Source organism: Somniosus microcephalus, chromosome 10 (genome assembly GCF_052327205.1).
Source record: "Somniosus microcephalus isolate GS21.2 chromosome 10, FLI_Smic_1.0, whole genome shotgun sequence".
Lineage (NCBI taxonomy): Eukaryota > Metazoa > Chordata > Chondrichthyes > Squaliformes > Somniosidae > Somniosus > Somniosus microcephalus.
Window position 1 is genome coordinate 5,641,638 of NC_140996.1, and position 19,684 is coordinate 5,661,321.

The following is a 19,684-nucleotide window of genomic DNA, read 5'->3' on the forward strand; positions in this document are numbered from 1 at the left end:
TTCCTGCATCTAGTCTGTCCAGTCCTGTCAGAATTTTATAAGTTTCAATGAGATCCCCTCTCATTCTTCTAAACTCCAGCGAGTACAAGCCCAATCGACCCAATCTCTCTCCATACGTCATTCCTGCCATCCCAGGTATCAGTCTGGTGAATCTTCGCTGAACTCCCTCCATGGCAAGAACATCCTTCCTCAGATAAGGCGACCAAAACTGCACACAATACTCAGGGTGTGGTCTCACCAAGGCCCTGTACAACTGCAGCAAGACATCCTTGCTCCTGTACTCAAATCCTCTCGCTATGAAGGCCAACATACCATTTGCCTTCTTAACCGCCTGCGGCACCTGCATGGTACCTGTCAGTAACCGGATTTTAAATCACTGAAAATGAATTTTAAAACTATACAGAACTATTAAATAGTTTCTTTGGTGTATGGTAGTCAGTTTCTCAGTAAATTAAATAGTTTTTTCAAAGCTTTTAAAATGTGACAATTAGTGTCCTTAAAAAAAAAAAGCCTAATTTTAAGAGCTTCCTCGAAGGTTCGCAATTAGCGGAAATGCACCCCGGTGATTAATTCGATCCGGGGGGTGCAGCCAGTTTTCAGCCGGATTGCTGGCGGAAACTCTAGGCCATTGCGTAGTCTGGGGGTGGGTCGGTTCAATTACCGTCTATTGTGCTTTCAAGATTAGGGCACGGATTTGTGACAGTTTTTAAAATCCATGAAAATACTCAACAGCATTCCAATCTGAAATAAAAACAGAAAATGCTGGAGATACTCAGCAGGTCAGGCAGCGTCTGTGAAGAGAGAAACAGAGTTAACGTTTCAGGTCGATGAGCTTTCGTCAGAACTGGAAAAAAGCAGGAAATGGAACAGATTTTTAAGCAAGTGTAGGGGCTGGGAAATGGGGGAGGGGAGGAAAGAACAAAAGGGAAGGTCGGTGATAGGATAGAAGACAGGAGAGGGTAAGAGACATTGAGAGATATTCAAGGCGAGAGGAGGTGGTAATGGGACAGGTTAAGAAACAAAGGATGGCTCGAGATGAAGTGTGAATTGCGCTGGCAGAATGAAAGACAGCTGCCCTGTGGGAGAGAAGAACAGACACAAACAAAAGTGTGGATAAAAAATATATACGTGATAGGGGCCGAGGTTATGATCTGAAATTGTTGAATTCTATGTTGAGCATAGATAATTTCATTCACTTTGCCTCCAATTTCCACCCTTCCCTCACCTTCACATGGTCCATCTCCGACTCTTCCCTTCCCTTCCTCGACTTCTCCGTCTCCATCTCTGGGGATAGCTTATCGACCAACATTCACTACAAGCCCACTGACTCCCACAGCTACCTGGACTACACTTCCTCTCACCCCACTTCCTGTAAGGCCTATATTCCATTCTCCCAGTTTCTCCGTCTCTGCCGCGTCTGCTCCGACGATGCCACCTTCCACACCAGTGCTTCCGACATGTCTTCCTTTTTCCTCAACCGAGGATTCCCCTCTACCGTGGTTGACACAGCCCTCGACCGTGTCCGTTCTATCTCCCGCACTTCTGCTCTCACCCCTGCCCCTCCCTCCCGGAACCACGATAGGGTTCCCCTTGTCCTCACCGTTCACCCCACCAGCCTCCACATTCAACGGATCATCCTCTGCCATTTCCGCCACCTCCAAAGTGATCCCACCACCAAACGCATCTTCCCCTCCCCTCCCCTCCCCTTACAGCATTCCGTAGGGACCACTCCCTCCGAGACACCCTAGTCCACTCCTCTATCACCCCCAACAGCCCTTCCCCTTCGCCCGGCACCTTCCCGTGCAAGCGCAGGAGAGGCAACACCTGCCCCTATACCTCCCCCCTTCCCACTGTCCAGGGCCCCAAACACCCCTTCCAGGTGAAACAGCGATTTACTTGTACTTCTTGCAATTTAATATACTGTATTCGTTGCTCACGATGTGGTCTCCTCTACATTGGGGAGACCAAACGCAGATTGGGCGACCGCTTTGTGGAACACCTCCGCTCAGTCCACGAGCGTGACCCCGAGCTTCCGGTCACCTGTCACTTTAATTCACCGCTCCACTCCCACTCGGACCTCACCGTCCTTGGCCTCTTGCATTGTTCTAATGAAGCTCAGCGTAAGCTCGAGGAACAGCACCTCATCTTCCGATTAGGCACTTTACAGCCTCCTGGACTCAACATCGAGTTCAACAATTTCAGATCATAACATATATATATTTTTTATCCACACTTTTGTTCTGTTCTTCTCTCCCACAGGGCAGCTGTCTTTCATTCTGCCGGCGCAATTCACACTTCATCTCGAGCCATCCTTTGATTCTTAACCTGCCCCATTACCATCTCCTCTCGCCTTGAATATCTCTTTATGTCTCTGAACCTCTCCTGCCTTCTATCCTATCACAGACCTTCCCTTCTGTTCTTCCAGCCCCTCCCCCATTTCCCAGCCCCTCCACTTGCTTAAAAATCTGTTCCATTTCCTGCTTTTTTCCAGTTCTGACGAAAGGTCATCAACCTGAAACGTTAACTCTGTTTCTCTCTTCGCAGATGCTGCCTGACCTGCTGAGTATCTCCAGCATTGTCTGTTTTTATTTCAGATTTCTAGCATCTGCAGTATTTTCGTTTAGCATTCCAGTATGAGCTCATTAATCTGCTGCACAGGGAACATGGATTCAGATTTTTTCCCTACCCTACTTATGACTCAGTGGGTCGCACTCTCTCATCTCTGAGTCGGAAGGTTGTGGATTCAAGCCCCACTCCAGAGACTTGAGCATAAAATCCAGGCTGACATTCCCAGTGCAGTACTGAGGGAGTGCTGCCCTGTCGGAGGTGCCGTCTTTCAGATGACATGTTAAAACAAGGCCCCATCTGCCCTCTCAGTTGGGTTTAAAAGATCCCACGGCACTATTCGAAGAAGAGCAGGGGATTTCTCTCCGGCGTCCTGGGGCCAATTAACCAACATCACTAAACCAGATTATCTGGTCATTATCACATTGCTGTTTGTGGGAGCTTGCTGTGCCCAAATTGGCTGCCGTGTTTCCTACATTACAACAGTGATGACACTTCAAAAGTACTTCATTGGCTGTAAAGTGCTTTGGGACGTCCTGTGCTCAAATCCCTCCATGGTCTCGCCCCTCCCTACCTCTGTAACCTCCTTCAGCCCCATAACCCTCGGAAAGCTCTGCGCTCCTCCAATTCGGCCCTCTTGCACATCCCTGATTTCCATCACTCCACCATTGGCGGCCGTGCCTTCAGCTGTCTGGGCCCCCAGCTCTGGAATTCCCTCCCTAAACCTCTCCGTCTCTCTCTCCTCCTTTAAGACACTCCTTAAAACCGACCTCTTTGACCAACCTTTTAGTCACCTGTCCTAATATCTCCTTTAATGGCTTGGTGTAAAATTTTGTTTGATAATCGCTCCTGTGGAGCACCGTGGGATGTTTTACTACGTTAAATTCATTAAATATATTCAAAAAGGAGTTGGATATATTTCTTAAGGCTAAAGGGATCAAGGGCTATGGGGAGAAGGCAGGGACAGGGTACTGAATTTGGATGATCAGCCATGATCTCATTGAATGGCGGAGCAGGCTCGAGGGGCCGAATGGCCTACTCCTGCTCCTATCTTCTATGTTTCTATGTTAAAGGCGCTGTATAAATGCAAGTTGTTGTCAGTAGGTTCTGCTTTAAATTGAACCCTGACTGTCTGACTCTTGGAGAAAGGCAAACCCCGTCTGCCAATGCGCAATGGTATGTTTGGCAGTTTGTATTGTGGCTGTGTTATGGGGCAGACAGAAAACGGCAGCGGACATTCAGGCGCGATCTCATCTGGGATCTCCGTGTAAAGTTCTGGAGAGACCAGGTTGCTCTTGTTTTGATTCCAGTGCCAATTACATGCTCTTTGTTCTTGCCTTGTAGGAGAAGCAAAAAACATGCCTCCCTATCCAGGACCAAATAAGATGAGGGACTGCTACTGTACGGTCAACCTGGATCAAGAGGAGGTGTTTAGGACCAAAATAGTGGAGAAATCCTTATGGTAAATGTTTTTAATGTTACTGAATTTTAATTTCACTTGTAACTCTCTGGCTACTGAAGGGAAAATATTTTAGCAATCAATGCAAAACAATGATCAAAATAACATTCTTGCATTTGCTCAGACGATCTCTCTCTCTGAAGTCGCTAACTGCCACTGATAGACCGTTTCCTGGCCTCACCCATCCCTATCTCTGTAACCTCCTCCAGCCCCACAACCCTACGAGATCCCTGTAACCTCCTCCAGCCCTACAACTTTCCGAGATCCCTGTAACCTCCTCCAGCCCTACAACCCTCCAGGATCCCTGTAACCTCCTCCAACCCCGCAACCTTCCGGGATCCCTGTAACCTCCTCCGGCCCTACAACCCTCCGAGATCCCTGTAACCTCCTCCAACCCTACAACCCTCCGAGATCCCTGTAACCTCCTCCAACTCTACAACCCTCCAAGATCCCTGTAACCTCCTCCAACCCTACAACCCTCCGAGATCCCTGTAACCTCCTCCAACCCTGCAACCCTTCGAGATCCCTGTAACCTCCTCCAGCCCCACAACCCTCTGAGATCCCTGTAACCTCCTCCAGCCCCACAACCCTCCGAGGTCTCTGTAACCTCCTCCAGGCCTACAACCCACCGAGATCCCTGTAACCTCCTCCAGCCCTACCACTCACCGAGATCCCTGTAACCTCCTCCAGCCCTACAACCCACCGAGATCCCTGTAACCTCCTCCAGCCCTACAACTCACCGAGATCTCTGTATCCTCCTCCAGCCCTACAACCCACCGAGATCCCTGTAACCTCCTCCAGCCCTACAACTCACCGAGATCCCTGTAACCTCCAGCCCTACAACTCACCGAGATCTCTGTATCCTCCTCCAGCCCTACACCCTTCGCGATCTCTGCTCTCTTCCAATTCTGGCCTCTTGCGCATCCCCCACTTCCTTCGCTCCACCATTGGCGGCCGTGCCTTCAGCTGCCTGGGCCCCCAGCTCTGGAATTCCCTCCCTAAACCTCTCCGCCTCTCTCTCCTCCTTTAAGATGGTCCTTAAAAACTATATCTTTGACCTGTCCTAATATCTCCTTATGGGGCCCAGTGTCAAATTTTATTTGATAACGCTCCTGTGAAAAAGGCGCTATATAAATGCAAGTTGTTGCTGTTGTTTCACATTACTGGCAGCCCTAGGTACCTTGGATGAATAGTCACTTATGAGGTTAGATGGGGAGCGTCCACATGAAAAGAGGCCGAGTCCCGTGCTGCCCTCGCAACACTTCTCCCACGGGATCATTGGATGGTGATCAACAACAACTTGCATTTATATAGCACCGTGGGTGTAGCCAAACACCCCAAGGTGCTTCACAGGAGCGATATCAGACAAAAATTGAGACCGAGCTATAGAAGGAGATATTAGGACAGATGACAGGTTGGAGGCCGGCCAGGAGTGTGTTGGAATAGTCAAGTCTGAAGGTAACAAAGGCATGGATGAGGGTTTCAGCAGCGGATGAGCTGAGGCAGGGGCGGAGACGAACGATGTTACGGAGGTGGAAGTAGGCGGTCTTGGTGATGGCGAAGATAGGGGCTCGGAAACTCAACTCAGGGTCAAATAGGATGCCGAGGTTGTGAACAGTCTGATTCAGCCTCAGACAGTTGCCAGGCAGTGGGATGGAGTCGGTGAGGAGAGAACGGAGTTTGTGGCAGGAGCCGAATTAATGGCTTCGGCCTTCCCAGCGTTTAATTGGAGGAAGTTTCGGCTCGTCCAGGAATGGATGTCGGACAAGTAGGTTGACACCGACAGTGGATCAGAGCACATACCCAAGCTTATTTCTTTATTCTTTCTCCCAAACACAAGGCCACTGTTCCCTGAGATCAGATGACTTGGCCCAGAGCATGAGTTGTAATTGGGACTTTCCTGCTCTCTGTGGCTCAGTCCCGTAGCAGTTGGTGCATTCAGCCACTCGGCTGTTACAGGAGCCTGACAAAGACATCTCTGATATTAATTGTGGGAACTAGTGATGAAATCCTAAAGCTATGGGAATCCTTAGTAATGAAGAAAGTCTTAAATCCTTTAGGAAACATTTTGGGATTGATTTGCCGTGAGTTTTCTTGTGATCGGCCACCGTAACTTTGGCGGAAGAACATAAGGATTAGGAGCAGGAGTCGGCCATTCGGCCTCTCGAGCCTGCTCCGCCATTCAATGAGATCATGGCTGATCATCGACCTCAACTCCACCTTCCCACCCGATCCCCATGTCCCTCGATTCCCCAAAAATCTAACGATCTCAGCCTTCTCAAAAGATCTGGAGAAAATTCGTAAATGGCTTTTACACCGTTTCTCCAGGGTTTCCATCCACCAGGGGCGATAAGGGGCGGAAAAAACTGTGGAAAAATCCTCTCCGACTCCCAGAGGCGATTGGAACCAGTCCAGGCGATCAAACGGACCGTGCGTATGTCAACCGTAAACCCACCTGCTTTCTACGTGATGCGATCTCTGCCCCAGCCTAGAGGCGACCTAAGGCTGGGATCAGTTGGAGTTATTAAGTGGGTATCAGTGGGTCATAGCCTCACTTGTTAGGATTGAGATTGTCTTCCTTGTGGAAACAACTGTTGAAACCTCAGATTAACGTGGTTTTACCACTAAAGTCCATTGTGCTAATGTTTCCACATTTGCTCAGGAACCCGCCACACAGTGCAATATACAATTTCAACCTTTTGACTTCAAATACGCGTGAGATGCAGCATTTTAAATCCTTGCTTTTACCTGATGAACAGCCCGATGCGATTAAACCCGTGGTTAGTGGGACAGATTCTACCAATCAGGTCTCCTGGTGCGGAATATGAAATCGTATTGAAAATTTGGGTGCATAGTTCGGACGCTCTGCACCACTTTCCCTCTGTTAGAATGAATGGGAAAGCCCCATAGCTCATGAGAGCTTTCTTTGGTACAGCCCCGAACAGTAGCTATACTGTAGGACAGAGTATAAATCAAGAAAAAATGGGGGCTTGTAAGAAAGGTACTGCAATATTCATGGGCGATTTTAATCATCATATAGATTGGACAAATCAAATTGGCAAGGGTAGCCTTGAGGACGAGTTCATAGAGTGTATTTGGGATGGTTTCTTAGAACAATACATTGAGGAACCAACCAGGGAGCAGGCTATTTTAGATCTGGTAATGTGTAATGAGACAGGATTAATTCATGATCTCATAGTAAAGGATCCCCTAGGAAATAGTGATCATAGCATGGTAGAATTTCAAATTCAGTTTGAGGGTGAGAAACTTGGGTCTGAAACTAGTGTCCTGAACTTAAATAAAGGCAATTACACGGGTATGAGGACAGAGTTGGCTAAAGTGGACTGGGAAAATAGATTAAAGGGTAAGATGGTAGATCAGCAGTGGCAGACATTTAAGGAGATATTTCATAAATCTCAGCAAAGGTATATTCCAGTGAGAAAGAAAGGCTCTACGAGAAGGATGCACCATCCGTGGCTAACTAAGGAAGTTAAGGATGGCATCAAATTGAAAGAAAAGGCATACAATGTTGCGAAGATTAGTGGTAGGCCAGAGGATTAGGAAATTTTTAGAAACCAGCAAAGGATGGCTAAAAAAATTATAACGAGGGAGAAGATAGAGTATGAGAGTAAACTAGCAAATAATATAAAAACAGACAGTAAGAGCTTCTACAGGTATATAAAAAGGAAGAGAGTAGCTAAAGTAAACGCTGGTCCCTTAGAGGATGAGTCTGGGGAATTAATAATGGGAAATGGAGAAATGGCAGAGACTCTAAACAATTATTTTGGATCGGTCTTCATGGTAGAAGACACTAAAAACATCCCAATAATAATAGATAATCAAGGGGCCATAGGGAGAGAGGAACTTAAAACAATCTCTATCACTAGAGGAAAAGTACTAGGCAAAGTAATGAGGCTAAAGGCCGACAAGTCCCCCTGGACCTGATGGCCTGCATCCTAGGGTCTTAAAAGAAGTGGCTGCAGAGATAGTGGATGCATTGGTTGTAATCTACCAAAATTCCCTGGATTCTGGAGAGGTCCCAGCAGATTGGAAAACTGCAAATATAACGCCACTATTCAAGAAAGGAGGGAGACAGAAAGCAGGAAACTATAGGCCAGTTAGCCTAACATCTGTCATTGGGAAAATGCTGGAATCCATTATTAAGGAGGTAATAGCAGGACATTTAGAAAATCATAAGACAATCAAGCAGAGTCAACATGGTTTTATGAAAGGGAAATCGTGTTTGACAAATTTGCTTGAGGATGTAACAGGCAGGGTGGATAAAGGTGAACCAGTAGATGTGGTGTATTTGGATTTCCAGAAGGCATTCGATAAGGTGCCGCATAAAAGGTTACTGCACAAGATAAGAGCTCACGGGGTTGGGGGTAATATATTAGCATGGATAGAGGATTGGCTAACTAACAGAAAACAGAGAGTCGGGATAAACGGGTCATTTTCAGGTTGGCAATCAGTAACTAGTGGGGTGCCACAGGGATCGGTGCTGGGGCCTCAACTATTTACAATCTACATTAATGACTTGGATGAAGGGACCGAGTGTACTGTAGCCAAATTTGCTGATGATACAAAGACAGGTGGGAAAGCAAGTTGTGAGGAGGACACAGAGTCTGCAAAGGGATATAGAGAGGTTAAGTGAGTGGGCAAAAATCTGGCAGATGGAGTGTAATGTGGGAAAATGTGAGGTTATCCACTTTGGAAGGAAGAATGAAAAAGCAAATTATTATTTAAATGGAATGAGAGTACAGAATGCTGCGGTACAGAGGGGTCTGGGGGTCCGAGTACAGGAAACACAAGGTTAGCATGCAGGTACAGCAAGTAATTAGGAAGGCTAATGGAATGTTGGCCTTTATTACAAGGGTGATGGAGTATAAAAGTAGGGAAGTCCTGCTACAACTGTACAGGGTGTTGGTGAGACCACACCTGGAGTACTGCGTACAGTTTTGGTCTCCATATTTAAGGAGGGATATACTTGCATTGAGGCAGTTCAGAGAAGGTTCACGAGGTTGATTCCTGGGATGAAGGGGTTGTCGTGAGATGAAAGGTTGAGCAGGTTGGGCCTATACTCATTGGAGTTTAGAAGAATGAGAGGTGATCTTATTGAAACATATAAGAATCTGAGGGACTTGACAGGGTGAATGCTGAGAGGATGTTTCCCCTCGTGGGGGAATCTAGAACAAGGGGGCATAGTTTCAGAATAAGGGGTCGCCCATTTAAGACGGAGATGAGGAGGAATTTCTTCGCTGAGGGTCGTGAATCTTTGGAATTCTCTACCCCAGAGAACTGTGGAGGCGGAGTCACTGAATATATTCAAGGCGGAGATTGACAGATATTTGAACTACAGGGGAGTCAAGGGATAGAGTCATAGAGTCATAGAGTAATACAGCACGGATAGAGGCCCTTCGGCCCATCGTGTCCGCGCCGGCCATCAAGCCCTGTCTAATCTAATCCCATATTCCAGCATTTGGTCCGTAGCCTTGTATGCTATGGCATTTCAAGTGCTCATCCAAATGCTTCTTGAATGTTGTGAGGGTTTCAGCCTCCACAACCCTTTCAGGCAGTGAGTTCCAGACTCCAACCACCCTCTGGGTGAAAAAGTTCTTTCTCAAATCCCCTCTAAACCTCCCGCCCTTTACCTTGAATCTATGCCCCCTAGTTATTGACCCTTCTACTAAGGGAAAAAGCTCCTTAGTATCCATCCTATCTATGCCCCTCATAATTTTGTACACCTCAATCAGGTCCCCCCTCAGCCTCCTCTGCTCCAAGGAAAACAAACCCAATCTGCCCAGTCTCTCTTCATAGCTGAAGCGCTCCTGCCCTGGTAACATCCTGGTGAATCTCCTCTGCACCCTCTCCAAAGCGATCACATCCTTCCTGTAGTGTGGCGACCAGAACTGCACACAGTATTCCAGCTGTGGCCTAACCAGTGTTTTATACAGCTCCATCATAACCTCCTTGCTCTTATATTCTATGCCTTGGCTAATGAAGGCAAGTATCCCATATGCCTTTTTTACCACCTTATCCATCTGTTCCGCCGCCTTCAGGGATCTGTGTACTTGCACACCCAGATCCCTCTGACCCTCCGTCTTGCCTAGGGTCTTACCATTCATTGGGCTAGAAATTCAGTGCCCTTAGCGCCGATTTTGCGGCGCTAGAGGGCCTAGCGCTGCAATTGGCGCCGGCGCCGAAATTGCCTGGGGCCCTTCCGCCGCGGTAGACCGGTAGCGCTGCGCCGGCACCGATGACGTCATCGGTGTGCGCAGCGTCCCGGTTGCCATGCCGACGGGCCCCAGCGCCGAAATTCAGTTGCGGCCGCCTCGCCCGTGGCAGCCGCAACTAAGACTCTGGCAACAGAGTCTTACATGACTTTGCGCCGGCGCATTAAAGGCACCGCGGCGGCCGGCCGCTTTCCCGCCGGCCACCTGGCCGCAGCTCCCTCCCCGGACTTCCCCCCCCCCCCCCCCCCCCCCCCCGGAACAGAAGCAAGCCCGGCACTTGTCCGAGGTGCCGGGCTCATTTTTAAAAAGATTTTCGCGGGCCGCGGCCGGGTGCAGGCAGCTCCTCCTTAAGGGAAGGAGGAGGCCTGCACTTCCCGAACCTGCCGCACCGCAGCGGGCGCCGCAGCGCCGGAATAGCGCCGATATTCAGCGCGTAGCGGCAGTTTTCAGGCGCAAACAGCTCTCAGCAGCGCCGGCAGCCGTTTGGGCGCAGAATTGGTGAATTTTGGGCCCGACCAGCGCGACTTAGCTCCGGCACTAACTTCCGGCGCTAAAGCCCTGGCTGCGCCAAAACTCAATTTCTAGGCCATTGTGTATTCCCTTGCCTTGTTAGTCCCCCCAAAGTGCATCACCTCGCACTTTTCCGGGTTAAATTCCATTTGCCACTGTTCCGCCCATCTGACCAACCCATCTATATCGTCCTGCAGACTGAGACTACCCTCCTCGCTATTTACCACCCTACCAATTTTTGTATCATCTGCGAACTTACTGATCATACCTTTTACATTCATATCCAAGTCATTAATGTAGACCACAAACAGCAAGGGACCCAGCACCGATCCCTGTGGTACCCCACTGGCCACAGGCTTCCAGTCACAAAAACAACCTTCGACCATCACCCTCTGCCTTCTGCCACTAAGCCAGTTTTGTATCCAATGTGCCAAGGCACCCTGGATTCCATGGGCTCTTACCTTCTTGACCAGTCTCCTGTGCGGGACTTTATCGAAGGCCTTACTGAAATCCATGTATACCACATCCACTGCACTACCCTCATCCACACACCTAGTCACCCCCTCAAAAAATTCAATCAAATTAGTCAGACATGATCTTCCCTTGACAAAGCCATGTTGACTATCCCTGATTAATCCTTGCCTCTCCAAGTGGAGACTAATGTTGTCCCTCAGAATTTTTTCCAATAATTTTCCTACCACTGATGTTAGGCTCACTGGCCTGTAGTTCCCCGGTTTTTCCCTACTCCCCTTCTTGAATAATGGTACTACATTAGCGGTTCTCCAGTCCTCTGGCACATCCCCTGTGGCCAGAGAGGTTCTGAATATGTGTGTTAGAGCCCCCGCAATCTCTTCCTTTGCCTCACACAGCAGCCTGGGATACATTTCGTCCGGGCCTGGGGATTTATCCATTTTTAGGCCTGCTAAAACCGCCAATACCTCCTCCCTCTCGATGTTAATATGTTCGAGCATATCACAGTCCCCCCGCCCTATTTCTATGTCTACATCGTCCCTCTCAGGGGGAGAGAGCGGGAACGTGGAGTTGAGGACAAGATTGGATCAGCCATGATCTTATTGAATGGCGGAGCAGGCTCGAGAGGCCGATTGGCCGACTCCTGCTCCTGTTTCTTATGTTCTTAGAAGAAAAAAAGACATGCATTTATACAGCGTTTTTCACAACCTCCGGACGTCTCAAACCGCTTCACAGCCAATGAAGTATAATTGAAGTGTAGCCACTGATGTAAGGTAGGGAACACGGCAGCCAACCTGCGCACAGCAAGCTCCCACAAACAGCAATGTGATGTTGACCAGACAATCTGTTTTAGTGATGTTGGTAGAGGCATAAATATTGGCCAGGACAATACTCTTCTTCCAATAGTGCTGCGGGATCTTTTACGTCCACCTGAAAGGGAAGACGGAGCCTCGGCTTAATGTCTCATCTGAAAGACGGCACCTCCAACAGTGCAGCGCTCCCTCAGTACTGCCCCTCCGACAGTGCAGCGCTTCCTCAGTACTGACCCTCCGACAGTGTGGCGCTCCCTCAGTACTGCCCCTCCGACAGTGCGGCGCTCCCTCAGTACTGCCCCTCCGACAGTGCAGCGCTTCCTCAGTACTGACCCTCCGACAGTGTGGCGCTCCCTCAGTACTGCCCCTCCGACAGTGTGACGCTCCCTCAGTACTGCCCCTCTGACTTTGCAGCACTCCCTCAATACTGCCCCTCCAACAGTGCAGCACTCCCTCAGTACTGACCCTCCGAAAGTGCAGCGCTCCCTCAGTATTGCCCCTCCGACAGTGCAGCACTCCCTCAGTACCGCCCCTCCGACAGTGCAGCACTCCTTTAGTACGGCCCCTCCGACAGTGCGGCGCTCCCTCAGTACTGACCCTCCGACAGTGTGGCGCTCCCTCAGTACTGCCCCTCCAACAGTGCAACGCTTCCTCAGTACTGCCCCTCCGACAGTGTGGCACTCCCTTAGCACTGCCCCTCCGACAGTGAGGTGCTCCCTCAGTATTACCCCTCCGACAGTGCAGCGCTCCCTCAGCACTGCCCCTCTGACAGTGCAGCGCTCCCTCAGCACTGCCCCACCGACAGTGCGGCGCTCCCTCAGTACTGCCCCTCCGACAGTGCGGCGCTCCCTCAGAATTGCTCCTCCGACTGAGGTGCTCCCTCAACACTGCACCTCCGACAGTGCGGCGCTCCCTCAGTACTGCACTGGAGTGTCAGCCTAGATTATGTGCTGAAGTCTTTGGAGTGGGATTTTAACCCAGAACCTCTGAATCCGAGCCGAGAGAGCTACCCACCGAACCAAGGCTTGTGGCATTCAGAAAATTCCTGTCAGTTAATAAAATGCCTGAGCTTTGGAAGCTTCTGAATAGCTTTGCTGAAATGTAATTAGGCCCTTTTTAGAGAACTCGGCTTTCTAAAGATCTATTTGGTTTTGTCTGAGTTTGATCTTTTTGGAAATTACATTGGTTCAAAAGAACTTCAGAGATTATATCTTCATGTTTATAGGTTCTGTGTGTGCCCTGCCAGACACAATCGACTTCAGATCAAGATCCTTAAAGGAATAAATAAATTGAGTGCTGATAATCTGTTTGAGAGTGGCACAAACTGTCGCCAGGGATGCTCGGGCTGAGGTTCAGAGAGGGGAATGTGTTCAGACAGATTAGATTTAATGGCCTAGAAATTCACTTGGGCGCGGGCAGCTCGCTCGCGCCCAAAAGTTAGCGCTGGGCGGGGAGGCATTAGCGCACGCCGTATATTCGTCTTCTGCGCCCCAATTCGGAAGCGGGCGCTATACCAGGGTGTGCCCGCCTCCGTTTGGGGCGCTGCAACTGAATATCGGCGCGCTAGTTGCCGCAGCGCCACCCGATGCGGTGCGGCAGGCTGCGGTACTGCAGGCCTCCTCCTTCTCTTAAGGGGGAGGTGCCTGCAACGGCCGGAGCCCCGATCGCGAGTGCCAGCAAAAGAGCCCGGCACAACGGAGAAGTGCCGGGCTCCACGGAAACCAGCCGGCAATGCCGCGGGGGGTGTGGAGGAGGCCGGGGAAGGAGGTGCGGGCAGGCGGCCGCCGAAAAAGCGGCCGGCCGCACCTTCCGCTTTAAAGCGCCCCACTATGGCAGCAGGACGGCCCCGTTTTCTGGTCGCTGTTTGCGCCCGCTTCGGAGGAGGCGGCCGCAAATAAATATGGGGATCGGCGCGGTTTCGGGGCGTTACGGGCCACCGCGCACACCGATGACGTCATCGGTCCCGGCGCAGCGCTAACGGCTACCGCCGCCAATACCGCTGCACTCAATTTCCGCGCTACCACCCCGCCGGCGCAAAAGACCTCTTTAGGCGCTAAGTGGGCGCAAGGCCCACTGAATTTCTAGGCCAATGACTTTAGCCAGAGGTTGGTGAATGTGTAAAATGGGCTTCCCAATGGAGGGAGATGGGTGTGGGAAAAGTTAAGGGAGAAAGGGATGGGTATCGGAGGGAGTGCACAGGTGAGGGGTTTAGTTTGGGAAATGATGAGTTTTTTTTGCAACCCAGTCCTTTGCTTTGTACTTAAGCAGGGAACAAGAAAAAGAAAAGACTTGTATTTCTCCAGCACCTTTCACCACCTCAGGACGTCCCAAAGCGCTTTACAGCCAATGAAGAACTTGTTTGAAGTGCAGTCACTGTTGTAATGTAGGAAACACGGCAGCCAATTTAGGCACAGCAAGCTCCCGCAAATAGCAATGTGATAATGACCAGATAATCTGCTTAGTGATGCTAATTGAGGGATTAATATTGGCCCAGGACACTGGGGATAACTCCCCGGCTCTTCTTCAAAATAGTGCCATGGGATCTTTTACATCCACCTGAGAGAGCAGATGGGAATTTGGTTTAACATCTCATCTGCCCCTCCGAAAGTAGAGCGCTCCCTCAGTACTGCCCCTCCGACAGTGCAGCGCTCACTCAGTACTGCCCCTCCGAAAGTAGAGCGCTCCCTCAGTACTGCCCCTCCGACAGTGCGGCGCTCCCTCAGTACTGCCCCTCCGACAGTGCGGTGCTCCCTCAGTACTGCCCCTCCGACAGTGCGGCGCTCCCTCAGTACTGCCCCTCCGACAGTGCGGCGCTCCCTCAGTACTGCCCCTCCGACAGTGCGGCGCTCCCTCAGTACTGCCCCTCCGACAGTGCGGCGCTCCCTCAGTACTGCCCCCCTGACAGTGCAGCGCTCACTCAGTACTGCCCCTCCGACAGTGCGACCCTCCCTCAGTACTGCCCCTCCGACAGTGCGGCGCTCCCTCAGTACTGCCCCTCCGACAGTGCGGCGCTCCCTCAGTACTGCCCCTCCGACAGTGCGGCGCTCCCTCAGTACTGCCCCTCCAACAGTGCGGCACTCCCTCAGTACTGCCCCTCCGACAGTGCGGCGCTCCCTCAGTACTGCCCCTCCGACAGTGCGGCGCTCCCTCAGTACTGCCCCTCCGACAGTGCGGCGCTCCCTCAGTACTGCCCCTCCGACAGTGCGGCGCTCCCTCAGTACTGTCCCTCCGACAGTGCAGCGCTCCCTCAGTACTGCACTGGACTGTCAGCCTGGATTATGCACTCAAGTCTCTAGAGTGGGACTTGAACCCACGATCTTCTGACTCAGAGGGGAAAGTGCAACCCACTGAGCCAAGGTGCAACGTTTTTTTTTAACTCCTGGGATGTGGGCATCGCTGGCAAGGCCAGCATTTATTGCCCATCCCTAGTTGCCCTTGTGAAGGTGGTGGTGAGCCACCTTCTTGAACCGCTGCAGTCCGTGTGGTGAAGTTACTTCCAACAGCGGCAGATCAGCCATAATCTCATTGAATGGCGGAGCAGGCTCGAAGGGCCGAATGGCCTACTCCTATTCCTTATGTTCTTATTATCTTAACAGTGCTGTCAGGGAGGGAGTTCCAGGAATTTGACCCAGCGCCGATGAAGGAACAGCGATATATTTCCAAGTCAGGATGGTGTGTGACTTGGAGGGGAGCTTGCAGTGGTCGTGGTCCCATGCGCCTGCTGCCCTTGTCCTTCTACGTGGTAGGGGTCACGGGCTTGGGAGGTGCTGTCGAAGAAGGCCTTGGCGAGTTGCTGCAGTGCATCTTGTAGATGGGTTGCTGGGTGGTTGGGTCTTGGTGAGGGGGAAGATTTACCATCAAACACCAGGAATGTCTGTGCCCTTGTCCAAATTTTTAAATGAGCGTTCAAAAATAAAACAGATGGTGGGTGGATCAATTTTACAACTCGCAACTCCCAACGGGAGCGCTTGTTGAGAATTCAGCAAAAGAGGTCAGTGTGCCTGATTTGCATGTCACAGAATATCCATCCGGGAAAATGAGTAACCAGATAATCGCGTGGGCCGTCAGATGCGCGCTCGATTTCCTGATGAGCATGTCCGATACTCAACCATTTGCCGGGAGAGCTCAGTCGCAACTTTTATACACAAACAACCAAACTGACAGCAGGAAAAGCCCAGTTGGTCCACCTAGCCTGCCCCCACACTCATGATGACTCCATCATCATGACTAGACACTTCCTTACTGCCTTGCAGCCATATAACCTCCTGGGAGAAACAAAAAACCCAGAGAAACAACCCAGGCCCAATTAGAGGAAAAAATACTCTGGGAAATTCCTCTCTCACCTCCTCAAGTGTTCGAACCCGGTCCAGGAGGTCACACGGACCAAGTGTTGTCTATAAAGACACTTGGCTTCTATATGAGGCGATTGTCCTATGAGGAGAGATTGAGTAGACTAGGCCTATATTCTCTAGAGTTTAGAAGAATGAGAGGTGATCTCATTGAAACATTCAAAATTCTTACAGAGCTTGACAGGGTAGATGCAGGGAGGATGTTTCCCCTGGCTGGGGAGTCTAGAACCAGGGGTCACAGTCTCAGGATAGGTGGTCGGCCATTTAGGACTGAGATGAGGAGAAATTTCTTCACTCAGAGGGTGGTGAATCTTTGGAATTCTCTACCCCAGAGGGCTGTGGAGGCTCAGTCGTTGAGTATATTCAAGGCTGAGATCGATAGATTTTTGGACTCTAGGGGAATCGAGGGATATGGGGATCGGGCGGGAAAGTGGAGTTGAGGTCGAAGATCAGCCATGATCTTATTGAATGGCGGAGCAGGCTCGGGGGGCCGAATGGCTGACCCCTGCTCCTATTTCTTATGTTCTTATGATCTCTGTCCCCATCAGGATCCGGTGCAGCTGCCTCTTGAAGGCAGAGCGTCAGCACCCACCACACCAGCCTGCAACACATTCCAGCCCTGTACAACTGCAGCAAGACATCCTTGCTCCTGTACTCGAATCCTCTCGCTATGAAGGCCAGCATACCATTTGCCTTCTTAACCGCCTGCTGCACCTGCACTCTGGCAAAAGAAGATCCGCCCAATATTCAGTCTATTCCTAATCTTATCCCCAGAATGTCTCTCTTTTTATCCTTTTCATTTCCTTTTAGCCATTGGGGATTTTGAATGGCCGACCCCCCCCCACTAGATCAGCAGGCATGAAAACCAAAGTCAGAAATTGGAAATGTTGTTGCCCCGACTGATGGAGACGGGAGCCCTCCTGTCACCTGCCACGCTGGGAAAGTTAGGGTGAGGTTTGGAAAGTGTCCCACCATTGGCATTTCCAGCCAATCTCAGCTTGACATGGAGCGCATCGAGCCAAACTCACACATCCATTACAGGCAGTAGCTCAGTTCAAGTCTCTGCATTTTTAATTTGCTTCATTGGCCTTTTGTTGTTCCAACGTCAAATCTTTGCAAGTGAGCTTTAGAAGCTTTAATGAATAAAACCAGGGATTTTGTCTGTCACTCCTCCTTCTGAAAAAATAATTCCGTGCCAGCGCTTGAACAAGAGTCTCCCTTGACCAGCGAATAAAGAGACTTTACTTTTTTAGCTCTGCCAACTAAATATTCAAGGTTTTTTTTGTTTGTTTTCTGTTGAGTACTGAAGCGGAATTGTCCCACATTTGTTTACAGTGCCCACAGAGCTGGCCAACTGAACAAGGAGCTGCTGAGGGTGGTTTTTGTGCGCTACCGCTGAGGATTTATGCGACTTAGAAACTGCAGTGAGCCGGTGACTGGCCATTTGCCAGGATTGCCAGTGCCCCAGGAAATTTCTCCCGCGCAGGGCACCACAAACTGCAGCCATGCAGTTTGTTCTCCTGCGACGGTGGGACTTAGTGGGTTAAATTACGAGGACAGGTTGTGTAGACTGGGCTTGTATCCCCTCGAGTGTAGAAGATTAGGGGGTCAGCTGATCGAGGTGTTTTGGATGATTTAAAGGAGTTGATTGGGTCGAGAGAGAGAAACTATTTCCTCTGGTGGGGGGAGTCCAGAACAAGGGGGCATCACCTTAAAATTAGAGCCAGGCCGTTCAGGGGTGATGTCAGGAAGCACTTCTTCACACAAAGGGTGGTGGGAATCTGGAACACTCTCCCCCCCCAAAAAGCTGCTGAGGCTGGGGGTCAATTGGAAATTTCAAAACTGAGATTGATAGATTTTTGTTGGGTAAGGGTATTAAGGGTTACAGAACCAAGGCGGGTGGATGGAGTTAAGGTCCAGATCAGCCCTGATCTGATTGAATGGCAGAACAGGCTCGAGGGGCTGAATGGCCTCCTCCTGTTCCTCTGTTCAGTGCTGGGTTAGACCAGACAATGCAGTCAGTATCCGAGAAACTGGCCGAGGGGCGGCAGACAGGGGGGAGGGGGTAGTTGGGAGCGTTGCTCAGGGAAACGCACTACATTTGTGGAAGTTTTTAGTTAGCTTGTCCTTTCTGGGCTTTAGCCTCCAGCTTCCGGCCTCAAACAATGACTAATAATGAGTGAGTAAGGAAAGGACGTGCATCGATGTAGTTCCTCATCCTGCCCGCAGGACGTCCTACAGCACCGCGCATGCAACAGGTTATTTTGGAAGTGTAGTCACTGTTAATTAGGCAAAGGAGGCAGCCTGTTGTGCACAGCAAGATCCCACAAACAGCAGATGAGGTGAATGAGCAGTTAATCTATTTGTTTTGTTTTGTTGGGTTGTTTCAGGGAGGAATGTTGACCAGAACACTGGGAGAACTCCCTACTCCCTCTTCCAATACTGGCTGTGAAGGTCGCTAATGACAAAGAGAGGGGGTGTGGGGAGAGAGAGGGGAGCACGGGGACAGGTGGCGTGGGGAGAGGGGTGGGGAGAGAGAGGGGGCACGGGGACAGGTGGTGTGGGGAGAGGGGTGGGGCTGAGAGAGGGGGCACGGGGACAGGCGGTGTGGGGAGAGGGGTGTGGGGAGAGAGAGGGGGCACGGGGACAGGTGGTGTGGGGAGAGGGGTGGGGCTGAGAGAGGGGGCACGGGGACAGGTGGTGTGGGGAGAGGGGTGGGGCTGAGAGAGGGGGCACGGGGACAGGTGGTGTGGGGAGAGGGGTGGGGCTGAGAGAGGGGGCACGGGGACAGGTGGTGTGGGGAGAGGGGTGGGGCTGAGAGGAGGCACGGGGACAGGTGGCGTGGGGAGAGGGGTGGGGCTGAGAGGGGGCACGGGGACAGGTGGTGTGGGGAGAGGGGTGGGGCTGAGAGAGGGGGCACGGGGACAGGTGGTGTGGGGAGAGGGGGTGTGGGGAGAGAGAGGGGGCACGGGGACAGGTGGCGTGGGGAGAGGGGTGGGGCTGAGAGGGGGCACAGGGACAGGTGGTGTGGGGAGAGGGGTGGGGCTGAGAGGGGGCACGGGGACAGGTGGTGTGGGGAGAGGGGTGGGGCTGAGAGAGGGGGCACGGGGACAGGTGGTGTGGGGAGAGGGGGTGGGGCTGAGAGAGGGGGCACGGGGACAGGTGGTGTGGGGAGAGGGGTGGGGCTGAGAGAGGGGGCACGGGGACAGGTGGCGTGGGGAGAGGGGTGGGGCTGAGAGAGGGGGCACGGGGACAGGTGGCGTGGGGAGAGGGGTGGGGCTGAGA

At 51.2% G+C, this 19,684-nt stretch overlaps 1 protein-coding gene across 1 annotated transcript in view; it reads left to right on the forward strand.

Moving 5' to 3' along the window:
* Positions 1 to 3,884: 3,884 nt before the first annotated feature.
* Positions 3,885 to 19,684, forward strand: part of rasa3 (RAS p21 protein activator 3) — a 135,152-nt gene continuing 119,352 nt past the window's right edge. Inside the window, exon 1 of the mRNA XM_085998364.1 lies at positions 3,885 to 4,027. Within this exon, the coding sequence (XP_085854490.1) occupies positions 3,924 to 4,027 (104 nt within the window). The 5' untranslated portion in view covers positions 3,885 to 3,923. The remainder of the gene's footprint in view (positions 4,028 to 19,684) is intronic.